Source organism: Podarcis filfolensis (genome assembly GCF_964270895.1).
Source record: "Podarcis filfolensis genome assembly, chromosome: 1".
NCBI lineage: Eukaryota > Metazoa > Chordata > Lepidosauria > Squamata > Lacertidae > Podarcis > Podarcis filfolensis.
Window position 1 is genome coordinate 47,369,125 of NC_139604.1, and position 23,518 is coordinate 47,392,642.

Genomic DNA, 23,518 nt, shown 5'->3' on the forward strand with positions numbered 1-23,518 from the left:
ACTATTACTTGTATTCTATTGATTTTTACGGTTTTTACTTTTAAACCACTCAGGTGTAAGCAGTCTAAAAAATATTAAACAAACCAATAACAAATGATCAAGTCATGTTGAAGACTTCAGGTTTTGCTATGAAGCACGGAAGTCTTTGGAACTTGATCCAAACCAGCCAAGGCTCTCTTAGTGCTGCTAGTAACTCTCCCTGGGTCTCTTTTGGCCTCTGCCTCTAGTTGTGGCACTCATCAGCCCCTTGCTCCTCATCTTTCTCCCACTCCTTCGTACTGCATGCACAACACTTTCTCCTCTGTCCTAGCCAGGCTGCTCTCTTCTTTTCTTCTTCCATCTGACATATGGATGAGGGTGGCTTGGTGGGCGTGCATGACAAATAGCTCAACTGGTAGTTAAAGAGCAGATTCTCAGAGCCAAAGCTCAGTCCAGGAGTATTAAATTAGGAAGCCCTACCCTGGCACCCCTATTGATTCCTTTCAGGGTTTGGCAGATGGAACAATCCACCCCCTCTTTATTCTATCTCTGTATGTCTGCATGTGCACGCACACATGTGCTGAAAAGCAGAAAAGAGGGGAGCAGGAAATTTGCAAAGTAGTTTTTTCCAGCAGTTTTCTGGCAGAGGTGAATGGCAATGCAGCATTAGGCTGGCCAGATCAAAGTTTCCAGCAACAGTTCTGAGTGATTTTCCAAGGGACAGAGATGACAATCCTGTCAAAGGCCTGATCTGGCCATGGAATTGTGAGAGGCAGCAGGCTATCAATAAGATCGTATCTAAGTGAATTCTCTGTTGCTGCAGGGCCTGGTTTGCTCTTTGGCATTCTGAGGAGTTTTGGGTGACAAACAAGTTTGACAATTACTAGAGCACAGGTTGCTGTGAGGACAAGCAAACATATACTAGAGTACATAATAGTACCAGTTGTATGGCAATGAGGAAAGTGAAGAGAGCTTTCCCCCCTCTGCCTTCTTTCCAAGTAGCAATCCACCAGAGTTAAAGCATCTTAAAGCACTTGACAAAAGTGCCCTCTGAAGCAACTTCCACTCCATCCTTTAAAGAATGGAATAGATGCTGCTTCAAAGGGCACTTTGCAAATCTCCCCATGCTCCTCTTTTAAACCTCTGACATTGGGTTTGAAGGGGAAGCATGGGAAGACTTGCAAAGCGGTAGGAGGGATTTTGACAGGTGGGTGCCCCTATGTGGTGTGATTTCTAGCTACATTAAAATAGAACTCAAGCAACACATAAATCAGTCCTCCCAACTATTCTGCATTACTCAAACTCCCCAGGATGTAAATGAAAATAAACTGACAATTTAAAAAAAGTTATACCCAAATCCCCAACTTCTTGTTTCATGATGATGGAAGTTGAACTCTGGAAATTATATACCAATTTCATCAACTATATCAACAATGATTTGCAGAGTGATTTCTGTACTGCTAAAACCCAAACTGTATTCTTCAATACCGCTTCTCTATTTGCAGTGTTGTTATTTATAACTTTAAAATATTAGGGGTGCTTTTTAAAGTGTAGCATTAGACTTTTGCAGGGACTTAATTTAGAGCTGCTCTGTATGTAGACTGTTTGGTTGTAGTCATAGGCTGAAAGACGCTGCTGCCTGGGAGATATTTTTGTGGGGCAAGGGGAGGATAGGGTCAGATGAAGTGAATGCAGCTCTGTGTGTGTTCAAATACAAAAGGAGCTTAATTAGTTGTTGCCTGAACTTCACTTACAACGTAGATTGCAAACCACTTCTGCATTGGAAAACCAATTGATTTTAAAGCAGCGTTCGCAAAACTGCTGCAACAGCCCTCTGAACTCTTCAGTGAACAAAGAGTTCAACAAAAATAACCTTTTGTCTACATTACTTAGTGTATGTTAAAAACAGATTAATTCAAATGTAAAAATATGGTTTTCATTAGCAAGGCACTTGAGTATAGAATTGAAGTATGCCTTTGGACACATATTTATCTACCCTAAAATAATTAACTTGCAATTTGAGGACAAAATCAGATGTAAGCCCATTTTTAATAAAGTGTAGGAATAGTGGGGGTTAATTTTACATGCTAGGAGCATGGGAGGCAAAGAATAAAACCTGTCAAGCAAGAAAGCACCATAAGATAAAGTGGGGAAGTAGAAGATTTCACTACTTCCTTGCACTCTCCACCCTGCTTTAAAAATGAATGGTTAAACCCATGTTTAACAAACATGCATACGTCTGGTTAGTCCCTTAAACAACAGCTTTCCCTAATATATAGATATTAAAGTGCACGAAGAGTTTGGAGGGATGAGTCGGTAAGGATCAGACTATATTCAACACAATGTAACTTAAAACACTGTGCCTTTTTGTCAAATTGTGCATGACTTGGGTTCAAGAGCATGTATAAGTTCTAAATCCAGATATAGGCATGAACTACACTACTGAATTGTTTTCAAGTATGTTCAGAATATATGCTACACAGAGTACATGCTAATCAAGAATAATTTTCAGTTTTGGATAGGCTGGTAATAAAAAATCCCTAAGTTCCTCAGATGAAATCAAAATGTATACACATTTTGTATCAATTGCAGACACTCCTATGCAATGAACATCAAAGTATCTTATTAAAATAAGAGAGAGACTGATACCGTGTGTATTCTTCTTGAAGCTTATTAGGATCGCTTACAAAAAATTTGACTCTGAAGTTCAAGCTGTGAGGAGATCCTCCTAAAATTAACCAAAATATCATATTAGATTTTTACAACTTTAATTTAGTAATTATTTATTATTATTTAATGAACATTTGCATTCAAAATAGATAAAAAATATTTTTGCTCACTCTTTAACTGCTTCCTGATGGGCTTGTTTGGATCCAGCCACCTCTGGGGGAATGAAAAGATTACTTCATTATGGGTTTTTCTAAAGTAACACAAAGCATTATTGCAACACGTCTCTTAACAAAACAAATGTACATATGTATGTTTTTACCATATGTCATAATTGCTAGATAAAAAACACACTTTTCCTTGATGACTAGTCCAAGGTGGGCTCTTTGGACCCTGTTCCAAGTCCTTAAATACATTTACAGACTTCTATTTAGAGTACTACACATTTTTAGTATACCCTATAGCAGTGACAATTGTCCTCTAATTCTTAAATAAATCATTTTAAGTGCCAATCTGTCACATTACTATAAAAATTAGCAATTGAACTCAACACTAGAGGGAGCATAATGAGAAGCCTATAAGGTAAGATAATTCCAGATGCTGTAGCTAAGTTTAACACCTTGAATGAGATATCCCATTTATCCAATTATTATTCCAAGAACTGTTTTTCAATTCTGAAATGAAACTATCTCTCCCCCACCCCTGTTTTTGGATTAATAAAATTAAGTACTTTTATTTGGAAGGGGATTTGGTTAGAAGCATTCACATGTTAACAGAGCAAAACCGGGCAGTTTCCAGGGAAGCTTTTAATATATTATGTCTCCAAGTATTAACATATATTGGCATAAAGAATTAAAGAAGGTGTCTATACTTTTTCTCAAAGATGTAGACTTCACAAACACTCACTAATTCCTGAGTGGAGAGCTAGCAGGGGTTTGGAAAATGAGCTAAGATAAATGGTATCACAAGCATGAAAATAAAAATCAGTTGCCAGACTTCACCTATTAAAGATGTGCAGGCTGATATTAGAAAGAACAAAAGGCCACATGCATCCTGTTTAAAATAGCCATATTTTCTTTAGGAAACTAAGCTTGCCCAATTCTGTCTCTCTGAAACAGCCAGCATGAACACTGAGCCAAGGGGTGTGTTACCAACCATATGTGCAACATTCAAGAATTGCTTTCTAGGCCACTGATTTCTAGGCTCTGCAAGCTGGAAAAGATGCTTTATCATCACAAAGGATCTGTCATCTAAGCTAGTGCACAATCAGTATGACTCTATTCTTATAAGAACCAGTAAACAAAAGGACCACGTTGTTCTAACATGTCATCTGATGGTGCAATAGGAAAGAATGTATGATGTACTGTGAGTGGTCTTACAATCTGTGAGAATTTGAAGTAAATGCTACAACACAGTAAAAATATTACAACAGTAAAAAAGCTTTATGTTGTGGAAATGAACAGGAATAGAAACGTGGACATGCCAACAACAATAAAGAAAACTGTTCCTGTTGAAAACCCTGCCTTATGTGGCATAATAATAACCAAGACTAAAACAAGATCAAAGAAAGCTGGTTCCTACCAAATGCAAGGCCAGCTTGCTGACAAGAATCAAACTAAGGGCAAGAAGCAGGGATGTAGTCTTCGCCACGGAAAAAAATTCCACTTAACACACAGAGATTGCCGATATTCTCAGCTCACTCGTTCTCTCTTTGAAAAAAAGCTTGCCTAACAATCTGGATGGAACAGATAGGATCGAAAATATGCATCCACAAATAAGTGTTTAGTTGTTCAGCTTATGCCTTCTGAAGGATGTCCAGCAGCCTGGATGCAACAGAAATCAGGAATATGACTTTCCCACAATGCAGGCATTAGCATCTGGTGTTCTTGGGCAGCTGCCAGGGTCCCAGGATGTCTGGTACTGCTTAAAGCCGTCACAGCCAAGTAAGCCAAGCAAGGACCATCAACTGTAGAACGGGCACACCAGAATACACTTTGTCTAGGGCCCCTCAAAACTGAGATCAGCCCTGTTTTTCTATTCCCCTCAGCACTACCAATTTCCAACTAAACCCTTTCTAAATTCAGTTGGCATTAACCTGCCTGGAACACTATATAGCTGCCACTTGAATGCTACCAATATCAGAGGACAATGAATGACCTGTTTCTATGAACTGCTATTTTTCAGATGCTGATGCACGGATCTGAATTTCACTTCAATGCAACATTTTACTTAAGTTGTCTTGGTATACAATTTTTTTTTCTTCAATGCAGTGAATAAATGAAGCCTACTTCTTTCACCATTCTCCTTGTAAGAAAAAAGGGCTTCATATAAGCTTATTTTAACATCTATTTTTTTTCTCCTATCTAAAATGCTGTGTTTTAACTCTAGAAATTCCATGACACACAGTGCCTTAACTGTAGCATGATTCTCCAAACTTCAGATCAGTTAAAGAGAAAAAATATATTCAAAACCAGGAAAATACAGCACACTTGCATATTTAGCATTTATTTACAAAATACTATCATCAAGTTTTCTTGCAACAGTAAACAATCAACCTTACTAAGACAACTGAAGAAGGGTAAATCTGCTTAGAGATCTACCAGTTTTAATCAGCCTTGATTTTTAAATTATGATTTTTTTAAAATTTTCTGTTTTTAAATTTCAGATAAACATTTTGCATATTTAAATTATCAGTGACTTCCTTTCGTCTCTTTCCCTGGTTCATTTTACTTATTTTATATCCCTGCATAGTTTACAAAAACTATACCAATCAGTTTTCCATTATTACATCTATCAAAACATATTTACACTGTTGAATTTATCTTAATGCTGCAAGACTGAAAGTTGTGACTATTCTGCAGGTTGATATCCTTGGTTTTTTTTAAAGGGTCACTCTGATGTGGCCATTGAACCCTGGAAATTCTGTATGATACTATGAGCATATATCATCTTATATCACTAATCACTTTGCAAGTGATTAAATAAGATCTTGCATAAGCTTTTTTAACGATTATAAATAGCTGGAACAAAACCAGACATTCAAAGTTCCCATTACAACCACTATATTATAGCAAAATATTAACTATCTGAAGTATTGTCAAATAACATATAAAACCATTCTAGAGAACCACGAGACTAAAACTTAATTTAATGCCTGCCTTCAGATGATAAGTTAATAACATTCCCTAGCTACTAAACTACAATTAGCATTAGCATTACAATGGATTGTGATATCTGCAGAATATCTGGTACAGAACCAGGTAATGACTTGTATTTATACCCTAAGATCCAAACTTCTGCTGGTAAATATGATTGCTTTGCATGTCAGGCACTAGTCACAAATAAAAGTGACAGAAATAAAACCAAGTTAGGCATACTGAATGATTGTACTGATCATTTTCTCTCCAATATATCCCTTCTAGAGTATGTAAGCAAATCTGCAACTTGTCATGTATTAATCAGAAGTTAGGGGTGGGAAGGAAATACTATAGTTATAAGTGAATAAGTAGTAAGTGAAATGAATAGATTCTCTTCATCTTTTTCTGTAGCAGAGGTGTCAATATTTTGGGTGAGATCCAATGTCATGACAATGAATGTGATGGGGCTTCCTCTTCTGTACCATGCAGCCCCCATGACTCTTCCAATCCACAACAGAGGATTTTTCAACCACATAAATGGGGGGGGTCATGGGGGGCTGTAAGGGAGAAGGAAAGGTAAGTTCCATTTGCAGAATCAAAACTCTGTTGCTCAAGTGGGATGCCACACCTAGTTATCCCTTGTAAGGTCCAACAGACTTTATCAGGTTTTTCAGGCTCTCCAAAAAATTACTGAATCATTTTAAAGTAAGTAAGTGCTTAGTTCTGCAACAGAGCTCTCCTACAAATGACTCTGCAACATCAGCCTCTCCCTCAGCAAACTAAACTTAGTGCAAGCGTCTAGAAGTGTAGAACTTGCAATCTCAAACTTTGAGAACAACAAAGAGGAATTTGTTTAGAAAACAGACACAGCTTACCGGGTTATCAGTAGAATCATCAGCCAATTGTAAACCAAAATAGTCTCTTTCAGTCAGATCAAGATGCTTGAAAACTATATTCAGCAGAACTTGTCCCTGATCATGTTTCTGTAGGAAGAAAATAGCAAATGAAAATGTTTTCAAAATGATTCAACCACCACCAAAGCAGGTTACTTTGTTTCTAATCGCTACCCATCCTGGAAAAATTGAGACAGAAACTGGGTCTCTGAGAAAACCTTAAGACTTTTAAATCGGAAAGTTTTATTGTCTTTAACCTGAAAATCTGCATTTCAACTTTGACTTCTTCCCACTTTCAAGCCAGTATGCTCAAGTAGTTGAGAAAGTTAGACTAGGACCTGAAAGATCAGAGTTCAAATTCCTGCCATCCATGATGCTCACTGGATAACCTTGTGTCAGTCATTCTCTCTGCCTAACAAGACTGTTGCAAGAACAAGGTGTGTGTGTGTGTGTGTGTGTGTGTGTGTGTACCTTGTGGGAAAGGTGGGATATGAATTATTATTACTATCATCATTAATAATTAAACTCAGTTTATATCCTGCCCTTCCTCCCAAATAACCCATACAGAAATTTCCTGTTGTTTAAGCTGAAACAAACCTTACCAGACTTCTACTCTGGTCCTTTGGAAGGTTTTATGATGTAAACAAGAGACCAGTTCCACTTTTCAACTGCATTGTCTCTTGGTTTATATTTTTGGACTACAATTTAGGAAGAGTGGCTTGGATATTCATTTTGAAAACTCACATTTATAGAAACCAAAGCAGGTACATGACTATATATATGTCAGTTATGCATTTTTAAACCTAGTGTGAATCTTTCAGATCTTTGAATTCTGAAACACATTATGCTTCCATGGCACAGGCTTTACCTTGTCTTTTGTGGTTATAAAGCCAGTGAAGCAAGGAGCTGAGACTTTCAAAGTGATGCCAATTCTAAAAACAGTTCCCTGAAATTTTATCAGGGCATCTGAAAAGAACCTCTTAATTTACTTAAAGCTAAAGGACCAGACTGACATACAATTTCTCTTGTCAGCTACTCATGGCCCAAGAATACAAACTGTCCGATAAAAACAAAAGAGCATGCATATTTCAAAATATTTATTTTAAACATGTCTTCATTTGCAAAGTATAACTGAATGTGACAGCCAAGTTTGGCTTGCTCAAAAGATGACATGTTCCTATATGTCTCAAATTCAGATGACTTGTCTACTGCCACCATATTACAATGCAGCCTTGTGGCCATAAAAATGCTAAGCAAGTCTGCCCCTGCCTAAAATACTTTACTCATGTTTCTACCTCCGAAACCACACAGGTTTGCTTCCTAACCACTCCTTTGTTTCTTTCACGCATTCCAGACTATGTGTTTCCTTTCACGCTACCTTGCATGCTTTGGCCTGTTGGCCAAGTTACTTATGCAGAACTTCCTTTCTGTGCACAATAAATGCCGAGGACCAAAAAAGTTGAGAAACATTTGACACGGAAAAGCTATTTCACAATACATTTTTCCTTTGTAAATTTTAGGGGTCTGAACAGTGTCCTAAATAGCCTTTTGGCATTTTGTTTTTCCACAAATCTCTGTGTTAATGCATTTCTATAGCTTGCTCATTACAAAAAGATACTTTATTTGGGCACCTGTTTTGATAAAGCAGCTCCTAAGTTTTAACTGTAAAACCCATCATTGGTCTAAATCAGTCACAAGCTGCCTCCATTCAGCAAAGATTAAGGTCATCTCTGTAGGTTTATTACTGACAGACAGGTTAAATTATTGGCTACTGCTGACATACTCATAAAGCTCAAACTTATTTGCAAAGCAACCTTAAAATATATGTGTATCCAACACTCAGTGGGCAGGGAGAATAATAATAATAATAATAATAATAATAATAATAATATTTTTTTATTTATACCCCGCCCTCCCCAGCCAAGGCCGGGCTCAGAGCGGCTTACAAGCAATAATAAAAACAAGATGAATGATTACAACTTAAAAACAAAAATAAAATACAACATTAAAATAATGGAACATTAAAATATTAAAATGTAGCCTCATCGCAGGAGGAGAAGGAAAAGAAAAAAGAAAGAGAGGGAAGGAGGGAATCAAATTGGCTCCAAGCCAAAGGCCAGGCGGAACAACTCTGTCTTACAGGCCCTGCGGAAAGAAATCAGATCCTGCAGGGCCCTGGTCTCATGAGGCAGGGCGTTCCACCAGGCCGGAGCCAGAGTTGAAAAGGCCCTGGCTCTGGTTGAGGCCAATCTCACTTCCTTAGGGCCTAGGACCACTAGAGTGTTGTTATTTATGGACCTTGAGGCTCTCCGTGGGGCATACCAGGAGAGGCGGTCCCGTAGGTACGAGGGTCCTAGGCCGTTAAGGGCTTTAAAGGTCAAAAGCAGCACCTTAAATCTGACCCTGTACTCCACCGGGAGCCAGTGCAGCTTGAAAAGCACTGGGTGAATATGCTCCCATGGCAGAGACCCCGTGAGGAGCCTCGCTGCAGCATTCTGTACCCGCTGGAGTTTCTGGGACAGCTTCAAGGGCAGCCCCGCGTAGAGCGAATTACAGTAGTCAAGCCTGGAGATGACCGTCGCATGGATCACTGTGGCCAGGTCGGGGCAGGAAAGGTAAGGGACCAACTGCTTGATGCGGCGAAGGTGGAAAAATGTCGCCTTGGCTGTTGCTGTAACTTGCGCCTCCATGGAAAGGGAGGCGTCAAGGATTACACCCAAACTCTTAACGGAAGGCAATGGCACTAATTGGGCCCCCGCAAGAGAAGGGAGTTGGTCCCTCATCCCCATGCCATCCCAACCTAGCCATAGGACCTCTGTCTTTGAAGGATTTAGTTTCAATCAGCTCCCACGAAACCATCCAGCCACAGCTTCCAAGCATCTGGTCAGTGTGTTCGGGGCCGAGTCGGTGTGGCCATCCATCAGCAGATAGAGCTGAGTGTCATCAGCATATTGGTGACAGCCCAGCCCAAAGCTCCGGATAATCTGGGCAAGGGGGCGCATAAAGATGTTAAAAAGCATTGGGGAGAGAATTGCGCCCTGCGGCACTCCACACACCAAGGAGTGGCGCGACGACATTTCCCTCCCTAGTGCCACCCTCTGTCCCCAACCAGAGATAAAAGAGCACAGCCAGTTACGGGCTATGCCCTGTATCCCCACGTCTGCGAGGCGGTGGTCCAGAAGATCATGATCAACCATGTCAAAGGCTGCTGACAAATTTAAAAGGATCAGCAGTCCTGACCCGCCTCGATCCAGTTGTCTACGGAGATCATCTGTTAGGGCAACCAGAGCCATCTCCGTCCCAAAACCAGGACGGAAACCGGACTGAAATGGATCTAATGCCGATGTTTCCTCCAGAAACCTACCAAGCTGTTCAGCAACCGCTGTCTCAATTACCTTACCCAGGTATGGAAGATTTGAAACTGGGCGGTAATTGGATAGGTCTAAGGGATCTAATGAAGTTTTCTTTAAGAGTGGACACACCACTGCTTCCTTCAGTTCCCCTGGGAATGTCCCCGTGTCAAGGGACAAATTGATAATTTCAACCAGGGGGGTCCGTGCAACATCTGGACACTCCCTAATCAGCCAAGACGGACACGGATCAAGGAGGCAGGTGGTGGGTCTATCAACTTGGAGGAATCTATCCACATCAGTAGGGAGTATCCGATCGAAATGGTCCAACACTGGACCTGAAGTCAGTCGAGGGGCCTCCAGTTCAGTCACTGTATCTAAATTGGCAAGGAGGTCACGGCGGAGCAACAGGACTTTCTCCGCAAAAAAGCTCGCGAATGCCTCACAGCTGTGGGTCGAATTTGTGCTTAAATTTGGTTGTCCTCCTAAGGACGTTATTGACCTAATTATTCTAAAAAGTTGTGCCGGGCGAGAGCTAGCGGATGCAATGGAAGCTGCAAAGTAAGATTTCTTAGCAGCTTTCATAGCCATCTCATAGGTTTTCATAAGCGTCCTATAAGATGTTCTTGAGGCTCCGTCACGAGTCCGTCGCCATACTCGCTCAAGCCGTCTGAGATCCCGCTTCATTTTCCGGAGCTCCTCAGTAAACCAAGATGCCCGGTTTCGACGGGGTCGCAGAGGGCGCTTAGGCGCGAGCTCATCAATGGCTGCCAAGAGCCGGTTATTCCAGTCCTCAACAAGCTCATCTAATGAGTCGCCAGGAGGAGCAGGGTTCCGCAAGGCTTGTCGGAATCTATCAGGATCCATCAGTTTTCGCGGACGAGCCCAAATAGGTTCGCCACCCAAGCCGGGGAGGAGCGGGAAGTCAATCTTGGCTTTCAGAGCGTAGTGATCAGACCATGGCACCTCCACAGCGGGGAGCATGATCACATCTATGCCAGCCCCAAAGATCAGATCCAGTGTGTGGCCTGCTTGATGAGTGGGGCCCAAAACAAACTGGGAGAGCCCTAGTGTTGCCATGGAAGTCACTAGGTCCAGAGCCTGTGAGGAGGGAGCGGCATCGGCATGGACGTTGAAGTCTCCCAAAACCAGTAGGTTTGGGAACTCCAAGGCCCAGCCCGCCACCACCTCCAGCAGGTCTGACAGGGTGGCTGCAGGTGTGCTGGGTGGTCGGTACACCAGCCAGACAGCCAAGCTCTCCTTGGTGCCCCACACAAGACCAACACATTCAATGCCGGAGATCGCTGGTGATGGCAGAGCTCTGAAAGAGCAATCCTCCCGGAATAACAACGCTACTCCTCCCCCCCGACCCACAGTCCGCGATTGATGGAGGACAGAGAAACCTGGGGGTGTTATCTCATGTAGGGAGACTACTTCGCCTTCCCGTACCCAGGTCTCCGTCACGCAAGCCAGGTCAATCCCCTGCGAGACAAAAAAGTCACGCATGGTGGCGGTTTTGTTGCCTATGGACCTGGCATTGCACAGCACCAATGACAGAGGTGTGTAATCCTTGCTCTCCCTACCCTCATCCCTTGGGATGGGGCGTAGATTGGAAGGGGTTCGAGGATCACTGCATCTCGAATAGTGCCTCCATTTGATTTTTAACACAAGGAGCATTAATAAAAATGTTAAATATGGAGTTATTTGTAGTTATATGCTTTTGTTTTGAATACATGCAAAAAGGTTACAATAATCAAAATAAACCATTATGGCAGCAATCATATGTGCACTTCCCTGAGAGTAAGTCCTGTTGAACACTGTGGGACTTCTGAGAAAATCTGCATAGAACTGTACTGCAAATGTCTTTTGTAAAAGATGCTTTGGGACAATGTCCGAAGGAGTGCATTTTAACACACCTCTGGCTTTTAACACTTGATATGAATTAAGACCCACCTTATTTCTGTAACTGTAAGTTGCTTTAAACTCTTTTTAATAATAAATAATAATTTCTAAACTGTATGAATGTACTAATATAAAACATGTATAACATTCAAATTTATTCTTATGCTAGCTTAATAACGACCTTTATTTAGGTCTCATCGTATTTAATTAAGCAAGGAATCATTTTCAAGGTATAATAAGAGGGAAAACATTTTTAGCTATATTATTTGTTGCAAAGGTTCCTATTAAAATAGTGCGTTCTGCAAAGTCTTTAAAACATTGTATACATGGATGTACCCAGTGCCAGCACTCATGCAAGGTGAATTTCCCACATCCTCCTCAGGCCATTCCCTGCTGAGAAGCCTCTTCAAAAAAACAAACAAAAAAACAACAAGAGGAGGCCCTTAGGAAAGGACTCTGAATTAATGACCATGTTAATGTAAGTAAATGGATGGCTAATGTATACTATTGATTAAATAAATATGCAAAATCAAGAGCATGTTTTCTAAAGCCTAGGACTCTACTATGAGGCAATTCTAAATGAGATACAACATGTTTCCTAAAATATTATACTTACGTTAACTCTAAAAGCTTGTACAGTATTGTCCAGAAGAAGAATATTGCAGACCACCTCTGTATGCTGTCTGTCTCGTGCCAGCTCAGATGCTCGTACATTGTAGGTTCTGCCAGCAGGCAATCGGAAACGTGCGGTCATTACTGTCCACACAACGTCTTAAGGGGGGAACAAAGATCATAAACACTTTATCCTTGATAATTCAGAAGTTGGGTTTAATAATAAAAGCTAATCCCAATTATTGTATCAAATATATTCTACTTAGTTTTACAGAATAAATGTATTTTTCCTTTCAAGTTGAAACTAGCAAATTTCTGCCATCCTTGAGTGCCAACTTTAACTTGACCCTTTCTTATTTAGGAAAGAACATTACAATATTATCTCACAGCCACCCATAATTATAAATTCTAAAATTTATTTTTTTAAGTCAAGAAAGTCTACGTTGTAAAATAGATCCAAACGTTCTGGAGGAAAATGCAGGCAAGAGCAAATAAAGCACAGATCACGGGGCAATCTCTGTAAAATCCTTAGTTGTCTTTGAGGGGCCAACTTCATGTATGTAGTGTAAAATCCAAGTACTGCTTCCATATGGTGATGGATCCATACTGTTGTTTTAAGCAAATCTCACACCACCCATCTACTATGAAAAAATCATGGCAGCAGTGCACCTTTGAAAGAGCTGCTAGCAATGCCATGGAGATTTTATGAAATGTGTTATGACAACCATACACAGCCATATGTCAAGAGGTTCTGATGGCAATCATCTCACTCTAATCTGTATGTGCTCGCAAAATGTAAATTATCCTTTTAAATTTATTATATATTATGCAACATAATGGAAATGAGAATGAAGTTGTGTCCTAAACAGAATGAAAGCCACACCACACTTCATGATTTCCCCACATTAGTTCACAGCAGTAAATTAATGTTTAAAGCAATCCTAAGTACCACCTCTCTCCTTTATTTAAGTTATAGCTTTGACATCTAATTCTGAAAGGTGGAATTTTAAGTAGCCACCTTTCCAGAGACCAGGTTTTCAAGTAGTATGTCCAATATGTATTTTGCAAACTTACTGGGCTCATTTCTTCAAACAACTGCTTTATAAAGGTTTATGAATAGTGTAGAAGACAGAAAACAAACTTAACATAATGAACATGGAAAGCTAACTCCTTTTAGTGCATGTAACATCAAACACAATCCAAGTACCCAAATGTAGAGTTTTACAGTGTTGCAACAGTAAACATCACTGAGTTTAAAAAAGCTTTCAGAAATGCAGGTTATAAAGTTATAACACAAACAGTATAAATATAAATGTAAGCAAAGCTTGTCATGCCAAACTACAGATTAATCTTCAGAGTTAAACAAAATATAAAAGTCAATAGAGTAGATCAAAGGTTCTGCACTGGCTAAGTACATTTTTTGCTTTGCTGAAAGAACTCTTACTAGAGAAGAACCAGAATTGCCCTAGGAAGTTAAATAGAGATGAAGCTAAAAGAACATCTTTAGAACCAAAAATGGGTTTTATTCCCTGCTAGTTATAAACTGAGAATAAGGACAAGAGTACCACAGCACTAGTTCAATAAGCACAAGGAGTCTTCAAACTTTTGTTGCTCAAAGAGCAGCCCCCCCCCCCGTCATAAGGGAACCATTTCTGAAAACCAAGAAAATTTGTGATGTGGCATGTGGATCTGTTGTTCAAAGAAGATAAAGAGATACATTGCAGGTACCAAAAGTACCGTATTTTTCGCTCTATAAGACGCACCAGACCACAAGACGCGCCTAGTTTTTGGAGGAGGAAAACAAGGAAAAAAATATTCTGAATCTCAGAAGCCAGAACAGCAAGAGGGATCGCTACGCAGTGAAAGCAGCAATCCTTCTTGCTGTTCTGGCTTCTGGGATAGCTACGCAGCCTGCATTTGCTCCATAAGATGCACACACATTTCCCCTTACTTTTTAGGAGGGAAAAAGTGAGTCTTACAGAGCAAAAAATACGGTAGTTTTTTAGACCCATGCTTAAACTTAGATTAGCAAAGAGTAAAACATTTGTTTAAATTTCTATGTAGCCTTGACATATTAATTAATTCCAAAAGGATTTGTTTAAAGCTATCCCTCCATTATAATTTCAGAAATACAATAGCTTCCTCCCTAGTTACTAAAAGTTCAGTTCTAACATGCTAAATTCAGCTCAAAACTACATAAATTAACTCATACTTACATTTTAAAATTAAGCTTTTTTTTAGAATACACACACTCTCACACAAACACACATCTGTGAAGAAGCACCACTACTTGTTCTTAAATGAAAGTCAACACTCCGTAAGTTTACACTGATGCTTGTTGGCAGGGAACCACAAAGCTCAGGAAAGAGCCCCTTGGAAATTCAACAGAATTATTTTCCCTTCATGGACCTGCAAGAGAGCAGTTTAAAGGCAAAGAGCTGATTCTTTTTCCAGATCACAATACCCGAGTGATCACAAAGCCAGCAGGGGCAAAGTTTACTAGCTGGAGCTAGAACGCTCTACACAAGCAATTTCTACCTGCCTGGAGTATGTATACAGTACAGAAAAGTAATGGGGGATTCTGCTACATAATGCTGTATGCAGCAGACAGTTGTGCCTTCAGTCCCTCCTATATTTAATTTTGTACTTAAGAAAATGCTCATTCTACTCAGTTTGCAATTGATTGATTTAATAGTTGTGTTTATTTGTTATTTTAATGTAATTTTTATGTTGTAGACTGCCCAGAGACAGTATACAAATGATGTGTGTGTGTATGTATATGAAAGCTAGCGTCCTAAGTGTATACAGTGGTAACTCGGGTCATATACGCTTCAGGTTACATATGCTTCAGGTTACAGACTCCGCTACCCAGAAATATTACCTCAGGTTAATAACTATGCTTCAGGATGAGAACAGAAATTGCAAAGCAGCGGCGCGGCGGCAGCAGGAGGCCCCATTAGCTAAAGTGGTGCTTCAGGTTAAGAACAGTTTCAGTTTCAGGTTAAGAACGGACCTCTGGAACAAATTAAGTACTTAACCCGAGGTACCACTGTAGATACATGCAATGACCATCATGAACCTCGACCTGTGTGACACGCATTTGAATGTGTAGTGTCCAACTGTACTATAACTTGTTCTTGTTTACAGGGTTCAAGGTTATGCAGCACACAGGCTGTAGATCTGGATATACTGTGTCAAGAGTCCATGAAGTATATTGTCAAAATAAACGCAACCAAGTAACAACTACTATCCAATATAGTGCAGTGAGTCTAGGCTTAAAAAAATAAGCCACATGAACAAATGTTTGAATGAAATTCTCTGTACTGGTGGTGCAACAGACTTAAGCTGGGGCACATGTATCTTGCAACATGCTGCCAAAAGACCCATTTGGAGCTGCCAAAAGGCCCATTTGATTTGGAAGTAAGCATAATCCTAGTTGCTGCATTTTAGCTGCTGATCAGATCTCAGGGCAGTGGAAGCCGAGAGGGAGACACACTAGGAAGGTTATGAGTCACTGGTGTGCTTTCTAGGGATGCTGAAAAAAAGAGACTATGATGCACAAGAAATCTGTCTCTGTTGGGAATGAGCCAGCAAGCATTATTTTTAATTTTTAATTTGCTGCCGTGTTTGTTTTGGTGCTTCATTATCTATAACTTGGTTTATTCTACGTTTTCCCTCATCCTATTTTCTTGGTATATTTTGGATCCATTATTGATGATGAAGTCAGATATCTATGGAAGTCATTGTCAGCTCACGTTGCTTGCAGGAGTCTCCATGTGTACCATAACTGGTTGGTGTACATATTTTTTTTTTTTTGGTAATTTTTAGAAACCACACAACAGGCAGCCAAACAGATTGTGCTAAAGGCAGCACCAAGCTCCTGCTATTCATACTTTCCAAAGTGGTAGTGTAGAACTCAGTCTATGTACACTTGATCCATGTGGTCCATACACCCAGACCTTATTGCTATGTAAACTGTTTACTGCATTATTTCTTATGAAGAGGTTCACACTTTCCCCTTGTGTATGCTACAGCATATTTATCCTTCGGAAATATAAAATACAAGCAGACAGGTTTGCATGTACAAGCAGAAGTATTGTGAATAAATTAAAATGTAGATGAAGGATGACCATGTTCAAGTCCTTTGGTACTGCAGCACTATCTTTCTGCTTCTGCATACAAGGTTAGTCTTCTAGAATTACTCATTAAGAAAGTTTGTTTTGACTTTCTTTGGCTGCCAAGTTTACACGCCCTAAAGTACCCAAGGACTTCACATTGGGATTTCAAGGTTATTTCACAGCAAACTTAGTTTAACAGCTATTTCAATACTTCTTATATAAGTCACTGCTCTCATGGCACCGTTTGGAATAAGTAAGACAGAAAATGATGAGGCAGAGGTATCATCGTTTTTATTCATTTTCAAATATGAATATATTGTGAGCAACAACAGAGGCATGCATCATCTCTGATACCTATCACAGCAGAAACCCCCAAAAGCTAAGTTCTGTGGCATTAGCACATCAGATAATGCTACAGAAAACAGGATGTTATTCATCCCCAAATCAGTATAAGCTGCTGGCACCCTGTACTGTTACTATGAGCTATTTGCAGAATATTGTATAGTACCTTACATACTTGCTAACAGAGAAGCATTTATAGTTGGAGAAGTCTCACCTTTGTATGTGCTCACCCTTTGTATGTTCACTAGTGGTTTACACTGGAGTCAGGCAAATATGGAATTTCAAGGGAAAAGGGTACCACTTCAAGGGGTTTTGGCTAGTCTGAGGTGAAGTGAGAGCTATACAAGATGGTACAAATTGAAGCAAGGACCATGGTGCTTTGGTGACCCAAGCATAAGAACAAAACACTACAGACAAGCTTCTGCTGAAAGAAAATACCGTATTTTTCGCTCTATAACACGCACCCGACCATAACACGCACGTAGTTTTTAGAGGAGGAAAATCCGTAGGCATGCCACCCGTAGGCATTCCCTCCATAACACCCACAGACATTTCCCCTTACTTTCTAGGAGGAAAAAAGTGAGTGTTATGGTGCAAAAAATACGGTAAATGTCTCTAAGCTTAACACAATGATAGGGATGAATGCTGGAGGAAGGGAGAATAAAAACTAGAGCTCTGTTGTGACCAACAGGTCAAACTTCTAATAAGAGGGAATGATTTCACCCAGAAAGCGATTCCCTTTGAGCTCCCCAATAAAATCTAGAACAACATTCCTTGAACCTATCTGCTTACAATTTGGCAGGTTTCTTACACAGGACAACCCCTCCAGTCTGCAATTTTCAGACCAATGTCCACAGAACAGTAAGATAAGATAAGATTTGGGGGGGGGGTTCCTAAAACTACAATGGCTGCCCCTCCAGGAAACCACTGCCATTATCCTTCTGAAATCAGTCCAGAGGATTCATGCCCTCAGAAGGCTGGTCTTGCCTGCAAATGTCATTCAATTCTACCCCAAAATAAAGTTAGAAATTTCCTTTTTTAAAAAGTTAAAACTTTAAACTTTGCCCAGCACAAAAGTCCCTGAACATATTTGTTTATAATTTGCCAAGCCTTATTCACTCCATAGGGGCTGGTGTGCCTGCAAATTTTATCTATTCCTGTCTGAAGAAAAAAAGCTATGGCCATAAAAAAAAATCAATAGTGAATAATCAAGGTAAAATGAAACAGACATCCTAACAAGCATGTTGGGCAGAGACTGCCTGTTTTCAGAAGAGCGAAATCATGATCTGAACTGAAATCTATGTTCTGTGCACTCCCACAGTACTCACCCCTTCACTGCCATAAGTGATTCTGAGTTATACACACAGCAGCAACTTTCTTCTCTTCCCCGACCTCACCACTGGCTTTGTTTAACATGCAGCCTGAAAAGAGTGTTTTGGAAAACTCAAAAGCTTCCTCACTATTTGTGACTTTTTGGTGGCCCTAAGAAAGGTATTGGCCTAATCCAGCTTTTGAATATATTTCTTATAGGACAACATGGTTACATATGTTTTGTGTGTTACAAAAAGGGGTCTCTTTTACCTAAATGTTTTTGTGATGATGTTATTAAATTTATATTCCTGCCTTCCTCCCAAAGGAAGGAACACCACATGTATTATGCAAGGTCTCTTCCCTACATCTCTCTATGAAATGAATATATTTCTTGCTATTACTGTACTTATAATGGCCAAAGATTATACTTATTTTTAAAAGGAAAGATGGACCAAAGTAGTTATTATATATATATTGCTAAAAGACACACAGACTTCAAAGCTAATTGTTATTTTTTTCTGCTGTTTAGATGGAAGCCCAAATATGTGTATGCCTTCAACATGGGAGATGAAGGAAAGTCTGCAGCCAATAAAAAAGGTGATGGGGAAGAGAAAGCAGCACACAGAGGAAACAGAAATAGAGAGGGCGGCAAATGTTGCACATTTCTTCAGTATATATTATGGCAATCAAACTAAATATTCATAAGGATTCTGAAAAGTACAACCATAAGCAATCTGTGTGAAATCCTAAAATTATATCCGAGTTTAAGAGTTATAAGAGCTTAATTTGCTCCTCTGTCAAAGGAAAGTGAACATAATCCTAAGGGCTTAACATGCCCCCATACTTCATAAGGGCTTAACATGCCCCCAAAAAGAAAAGGAAGGAAGGAAGGAAGGAAGGACGGACTACATGAGGGACACGCAATTTCATATCCCATAAAAGTGCTACTTGGAAGATGACAATTTCTTAGCTTCTTTTAAAAGTGTTTAATGCATGGATCTTAGCTCCCTGGAACCCATGTTAAATGGCCCATTTAAAAGCCAAGGACAGAAAAACAGCATTATGAGAAAAATATATTTGAGCATAGATAATATGCAAATAGGGATGCGGGTGGTGCTGTGGGTTAAACCACAGAGCCTAGGACTTGCCGATCAGAAGGTCGGTGGTTCGAATCCCCGCGACGGGGTGAGCTCCTGTTGCTCAGTCCCTGCTCCTGCCAACCTAGCAGTTCGAAAGCACGTCAAAGTGCAAGTAGATAAATAGGTAGCGCTCCGGCGGGAAGGTAAACGGTGTTTCCATGCACTGCTCTGGTTCGCCAGAAGCGGCTTAGTCATGCTGGCCACATGACCTGGAAGCTGTATGCCGGTTCCCTTGGCCAATAAAGCGAGATGAGCGCCGCAACCCCAGAGTCGGTCACGACTGGACCTAACGGTCAGGGGTCCCTTTACCTTTTAATATGCAAATGTATGTAATAAGAAAACTAAAATAATAAGCAGAATAAGGTCACCATTTGCCTTGAGGCTATGGAACATGATGTTTAACAGAAATAAATATATTTGAATGCCTGCCTTTCAAAAAGTATAGATATATTACATGAGATGATGACATATAACAATGAAGAAATTTCTATTCATGCAATTCTAAATGAAGATCATTTACTGTATTTTTGCTTAACACTTTCAAAATTCACCTTAAAAAGACAAGCAGGCCTGTCTTTTTTAAATATTAATCACATAGTCAATAATATTAATAATTTAATATTAATCACAGAGTTATTACATACTTAATAAAATCCAGATTTTCAAGATTCTGAAGACTGCCAACATGTGGCAAGGCACAGAAGTAATGCAACATGGCTCAAGGTTTCTCCTGAGGAGTAAAACTCAAGGCTAAAATGTGTGTGATGCTGATCTAAGCTGCCATGCATGCAGCCAAGGGTCAGACTATTATTAAACTACTCTGTAAACATGGCTCTATAGCTATTTATATTTGCCAGCTTTGTATATGCTTTAGGATAACATTAATTTTGTCAACTATAACCTGTAAATCAAATCAAACAGAAAACAAAGTTAAGGACAGAGATGCACACGTACAGAGATAGGATTAAATTCTCTTTTAAAAACAACACAAATTACTCCTCTGTTTTCTCATTTCTGCATTTCAGGTTGAATAAATTTTGCCTTAGATTTCCCTGACCAGAAACACAGATATTTCTGTAACAAGTTGCTGTTCCTTTCAGCTGCTTGCTACAAGGACCTGCTATATCTAAAAGAACTAATTATCTCCTGTTATTTAATATGATTAGCCAATATTCAGATTGCAACTTAGCATTTCAGTTGATCAAAAAATGTGATCTAAGCTCTTTCCATTAACATCCCTTGAACATAATCATGATTTTAATTTTCTAACAGTTTCCTCCCTATCTCTGCACTTCTAGAGAACAAGCATAACTCAGTACCTGGAAAGTAATGGGGAAAGTGCTAGGAATACAAGAAAACAAAAAGGGGGAAGCAATAAACAAGAAAATAAACCTACATCTTAGGTTCTGCTGCATGATGCTCTCAGTTAAGACATTTGGTTGGGCATGTTTAAGTTTAGTGCAGTCTGCTTAAATAACGAGACACTGACTAGAATGCCAGTTCCAAGTTCTATTCTTCCAAAGTCTTCAAATTCAGTGATTTGAAGCCTCAGATATAAACCATGTTTTTATTTGCATACTTTAAGCTACAGATGTTTTGTTGTCATGAGTTCTTGAAACAGTGCTTCTGCTACCATTGTGCTTTATGCACTCCATATTTCTATTTACCATGAACAAACAAACAAAGCCTATTATTTCTGTAGATGTCAGGTTTTGCTGATCTTGTGATTTTTAAATTTTTGAACATTACATCTGTATACAGATTAGTCTCCCATTTTCCATTCATGTAAGTAGATGAATACACATAGGGATTGTGCCCGAACCTTGCAATGTACATTTCCCCCCTATACTTCTATGATTTAGTGGTTAATATAATTTTGACGCAGGCACATATTTTCGCTTCAGTTAAGAACCACTTCACACACACATGACATTATTTCTGCATATATTGAAATCATTACAAAATTCAAACTTCCTGTGTTAACTGAAGATTCACTCATTCATTCAGTTTATTCATTCCATTTATATACCACCTTTCTGCCAAAGGCACTCAAGGTGGTTTACAATTTTAAAGGACTGAAAGATCTGTGTACAGCTCCATTTCATTTGCTTTAATGGCATTACAGTGGTACCTCGGGTTACATACGCTTCAGGTTACATATGCTTCAGGTTACACACTCCACTAAGCCAGAAATAGTGCTTCAGGATAAGAACTCTGCTTCAGGATAAGAACAGAAATTGGGCTCCGGCGGTGCGGCGGCAGCAGGAGGCCCCATTAGCTAAAGTGGTGCTTCAGGTTATGAATAGTTTTAGGTTAAGTACGGACCTCCGGAACGAATTAAGTACTTAACCAGAGGTACCACTGTAAATGGGGAAGGGTACCTTCCACATGTAGCTTGGACTCCAACTGCCATCAGCCCCAGCCAGCATAGACAATGGTCAGGGATGATGTGAGTTGTAGTCAAGCAGTATCTGTGGAACACCACACTGGCTCCTGCTGTGTCAAGAGGATTAGACAAATTCCTGGAGGATAAAGTTATCAGAGGTTACTAGCCATGATGGATATATTCTACCTACACTGTCAGAGGCAATATGTTTCTAAATATTGGTTGCAAGGGGCCACAGGAGGGGAGAGTGCTGTTGAGAGCTTTCCACAGGCATCTGGTTGGCCACCATAAGAAGTGGGTGCTGAATTAGATGGGCCACTTGGCTGATCCAGCAGGCTTTTCTTCACTTCTCAGATACTTGCAGATAAAAAACAATGAATACAGCAGACTATTTTACCCAGTTCTGCACATCTTGAGACTGGTTTGCAAATGAAGTTTCCCATGCAAGAGTCACTACCATATGGGAAATGGTTTCTTGTTTTAGTAGTTACCATTAAACATGCAGTACAAGGTAAGGCCATGAGAGAACGTTTATAATACTTAAGCATATGATTCTCTCTACATAAGATTCCTGTTCTATGAAACTGTCAAAGAGTGATTTTTCTGTTTTAATCTACTCCTCAATTATTCCTGTCAAGCAATATAACATTGGGACACTGTGGGATGTAGTGGTTAATGTTAAACTTGTGGGAATCCAGGTTCAAATCCCTGAACAGTATGAAACTCTGTAGGTGGCCTTGGGCAAGTCATTACCTCTCAGTCTAACCTATTTCACAGAGTTATGAGATGGAAAATCACCACCTGAGATCCTGGAGGAAGGCTGGGAATCTGAAAACAATATGCATGGTACATGACATATGCAAATCCTCCTTTCGGGATTTCAAAATATTTGTGCACTTTCAGTGCTCACCTGTTATGCCAGTTATCATGCATAAAATTATGGCCATGTTCAAAAACTTGAGAATTTTTTCATAGGTGGAGAAGAAACCAATTATACTAGTATTCTAGAATTTCAACCATAAAGACTTCAGTTCTCCCAATTTTTTTAAAATTACTGTTCATTTTTCGTATTCCCATTAGCAGAGATTATTGAAAGAACTCAACTGGGGAGAGAAAACTGAAGGTGTAGAGATCAAGAAAAAAAAGAGATTTAGCTGTTCCTAATCTAACCTGTTGTTATTATTACAAGGTTTCCCAATTATGTTAGTAAATATTTCCCAGGATGAATGGAGTTGTTTAAATTTGAGTAATTAAATATCTGCATGTCACTAGATATTCTAAATCCCATGAATTATTAGGGGGCGGGGCGGGGAACAAACCAATAGGCAATTGCTCACCAACTATTAAAAAAACTAAGAACCAAACAAAAGATAGCAAGATCACTTTAGTTTCAGCAGGGATAAGTGACAGATTTAGTATGAACTGTGAACTCTATGTGATCTTGGAAACATACATCACAGCTTGTGCTTGATGTGCTTTCTAATACAAAGAGAAATCCAAACAAAAAATATATCATTTAAACTAGAACTTCAGTGTAAAACTTTGGAAAGTTTCTTTCATATGGTAGAAGTGAGTCCCAATTTGTATCTCAGGATTGCTAAACATGTTACTTGTGAAAGTATACAATGTCAGAATCCCTGTCAGGGGGAGAAGTAGGGAATGATTAAATAAATAAATAGGTT

The 23,518-nt window shown here is 39.6% G+C and overlaps 1 protein-coding gene across 2 annotated transcripts in view; it reads right to left on the minus strand.

The window, feature by feature from the left end:
* Positions 1-23,518, minus strand: part of PTPN4 (protein tyrosine phosphatase non-receptor type 4) — an 89,323-nt gene that overhangs the window by 49,804 nt on the left and 16,001 nt on the right. For both annotated transcript variants that reach the window (XM_083584858.1, XM_083584859.1), the window contains exons 2-5: positions 12,545-12,699; positions 6,659-6,766; positions 2,820-2,862; positions 2,629-2,707 (exon numbers count right to left, since the gene is read on the minus strand). In XM_083584858.1, coding sequence (XP_083440984.1) covers positions 2,629-2,707; positions 2,820-2,862; positions 6,659-6,766; positions 12,545-12,682 — 368 coding nt within the window. In that variant the 5' untranslated portion in view covers positions 12,683-12,699. The remainder of the gene's footprint in view (positions 1-2,628; positions 2,708-2,819; positions 2,863-6,658; positions 6,767-12,544; positions 12,700-23,518) is intronic.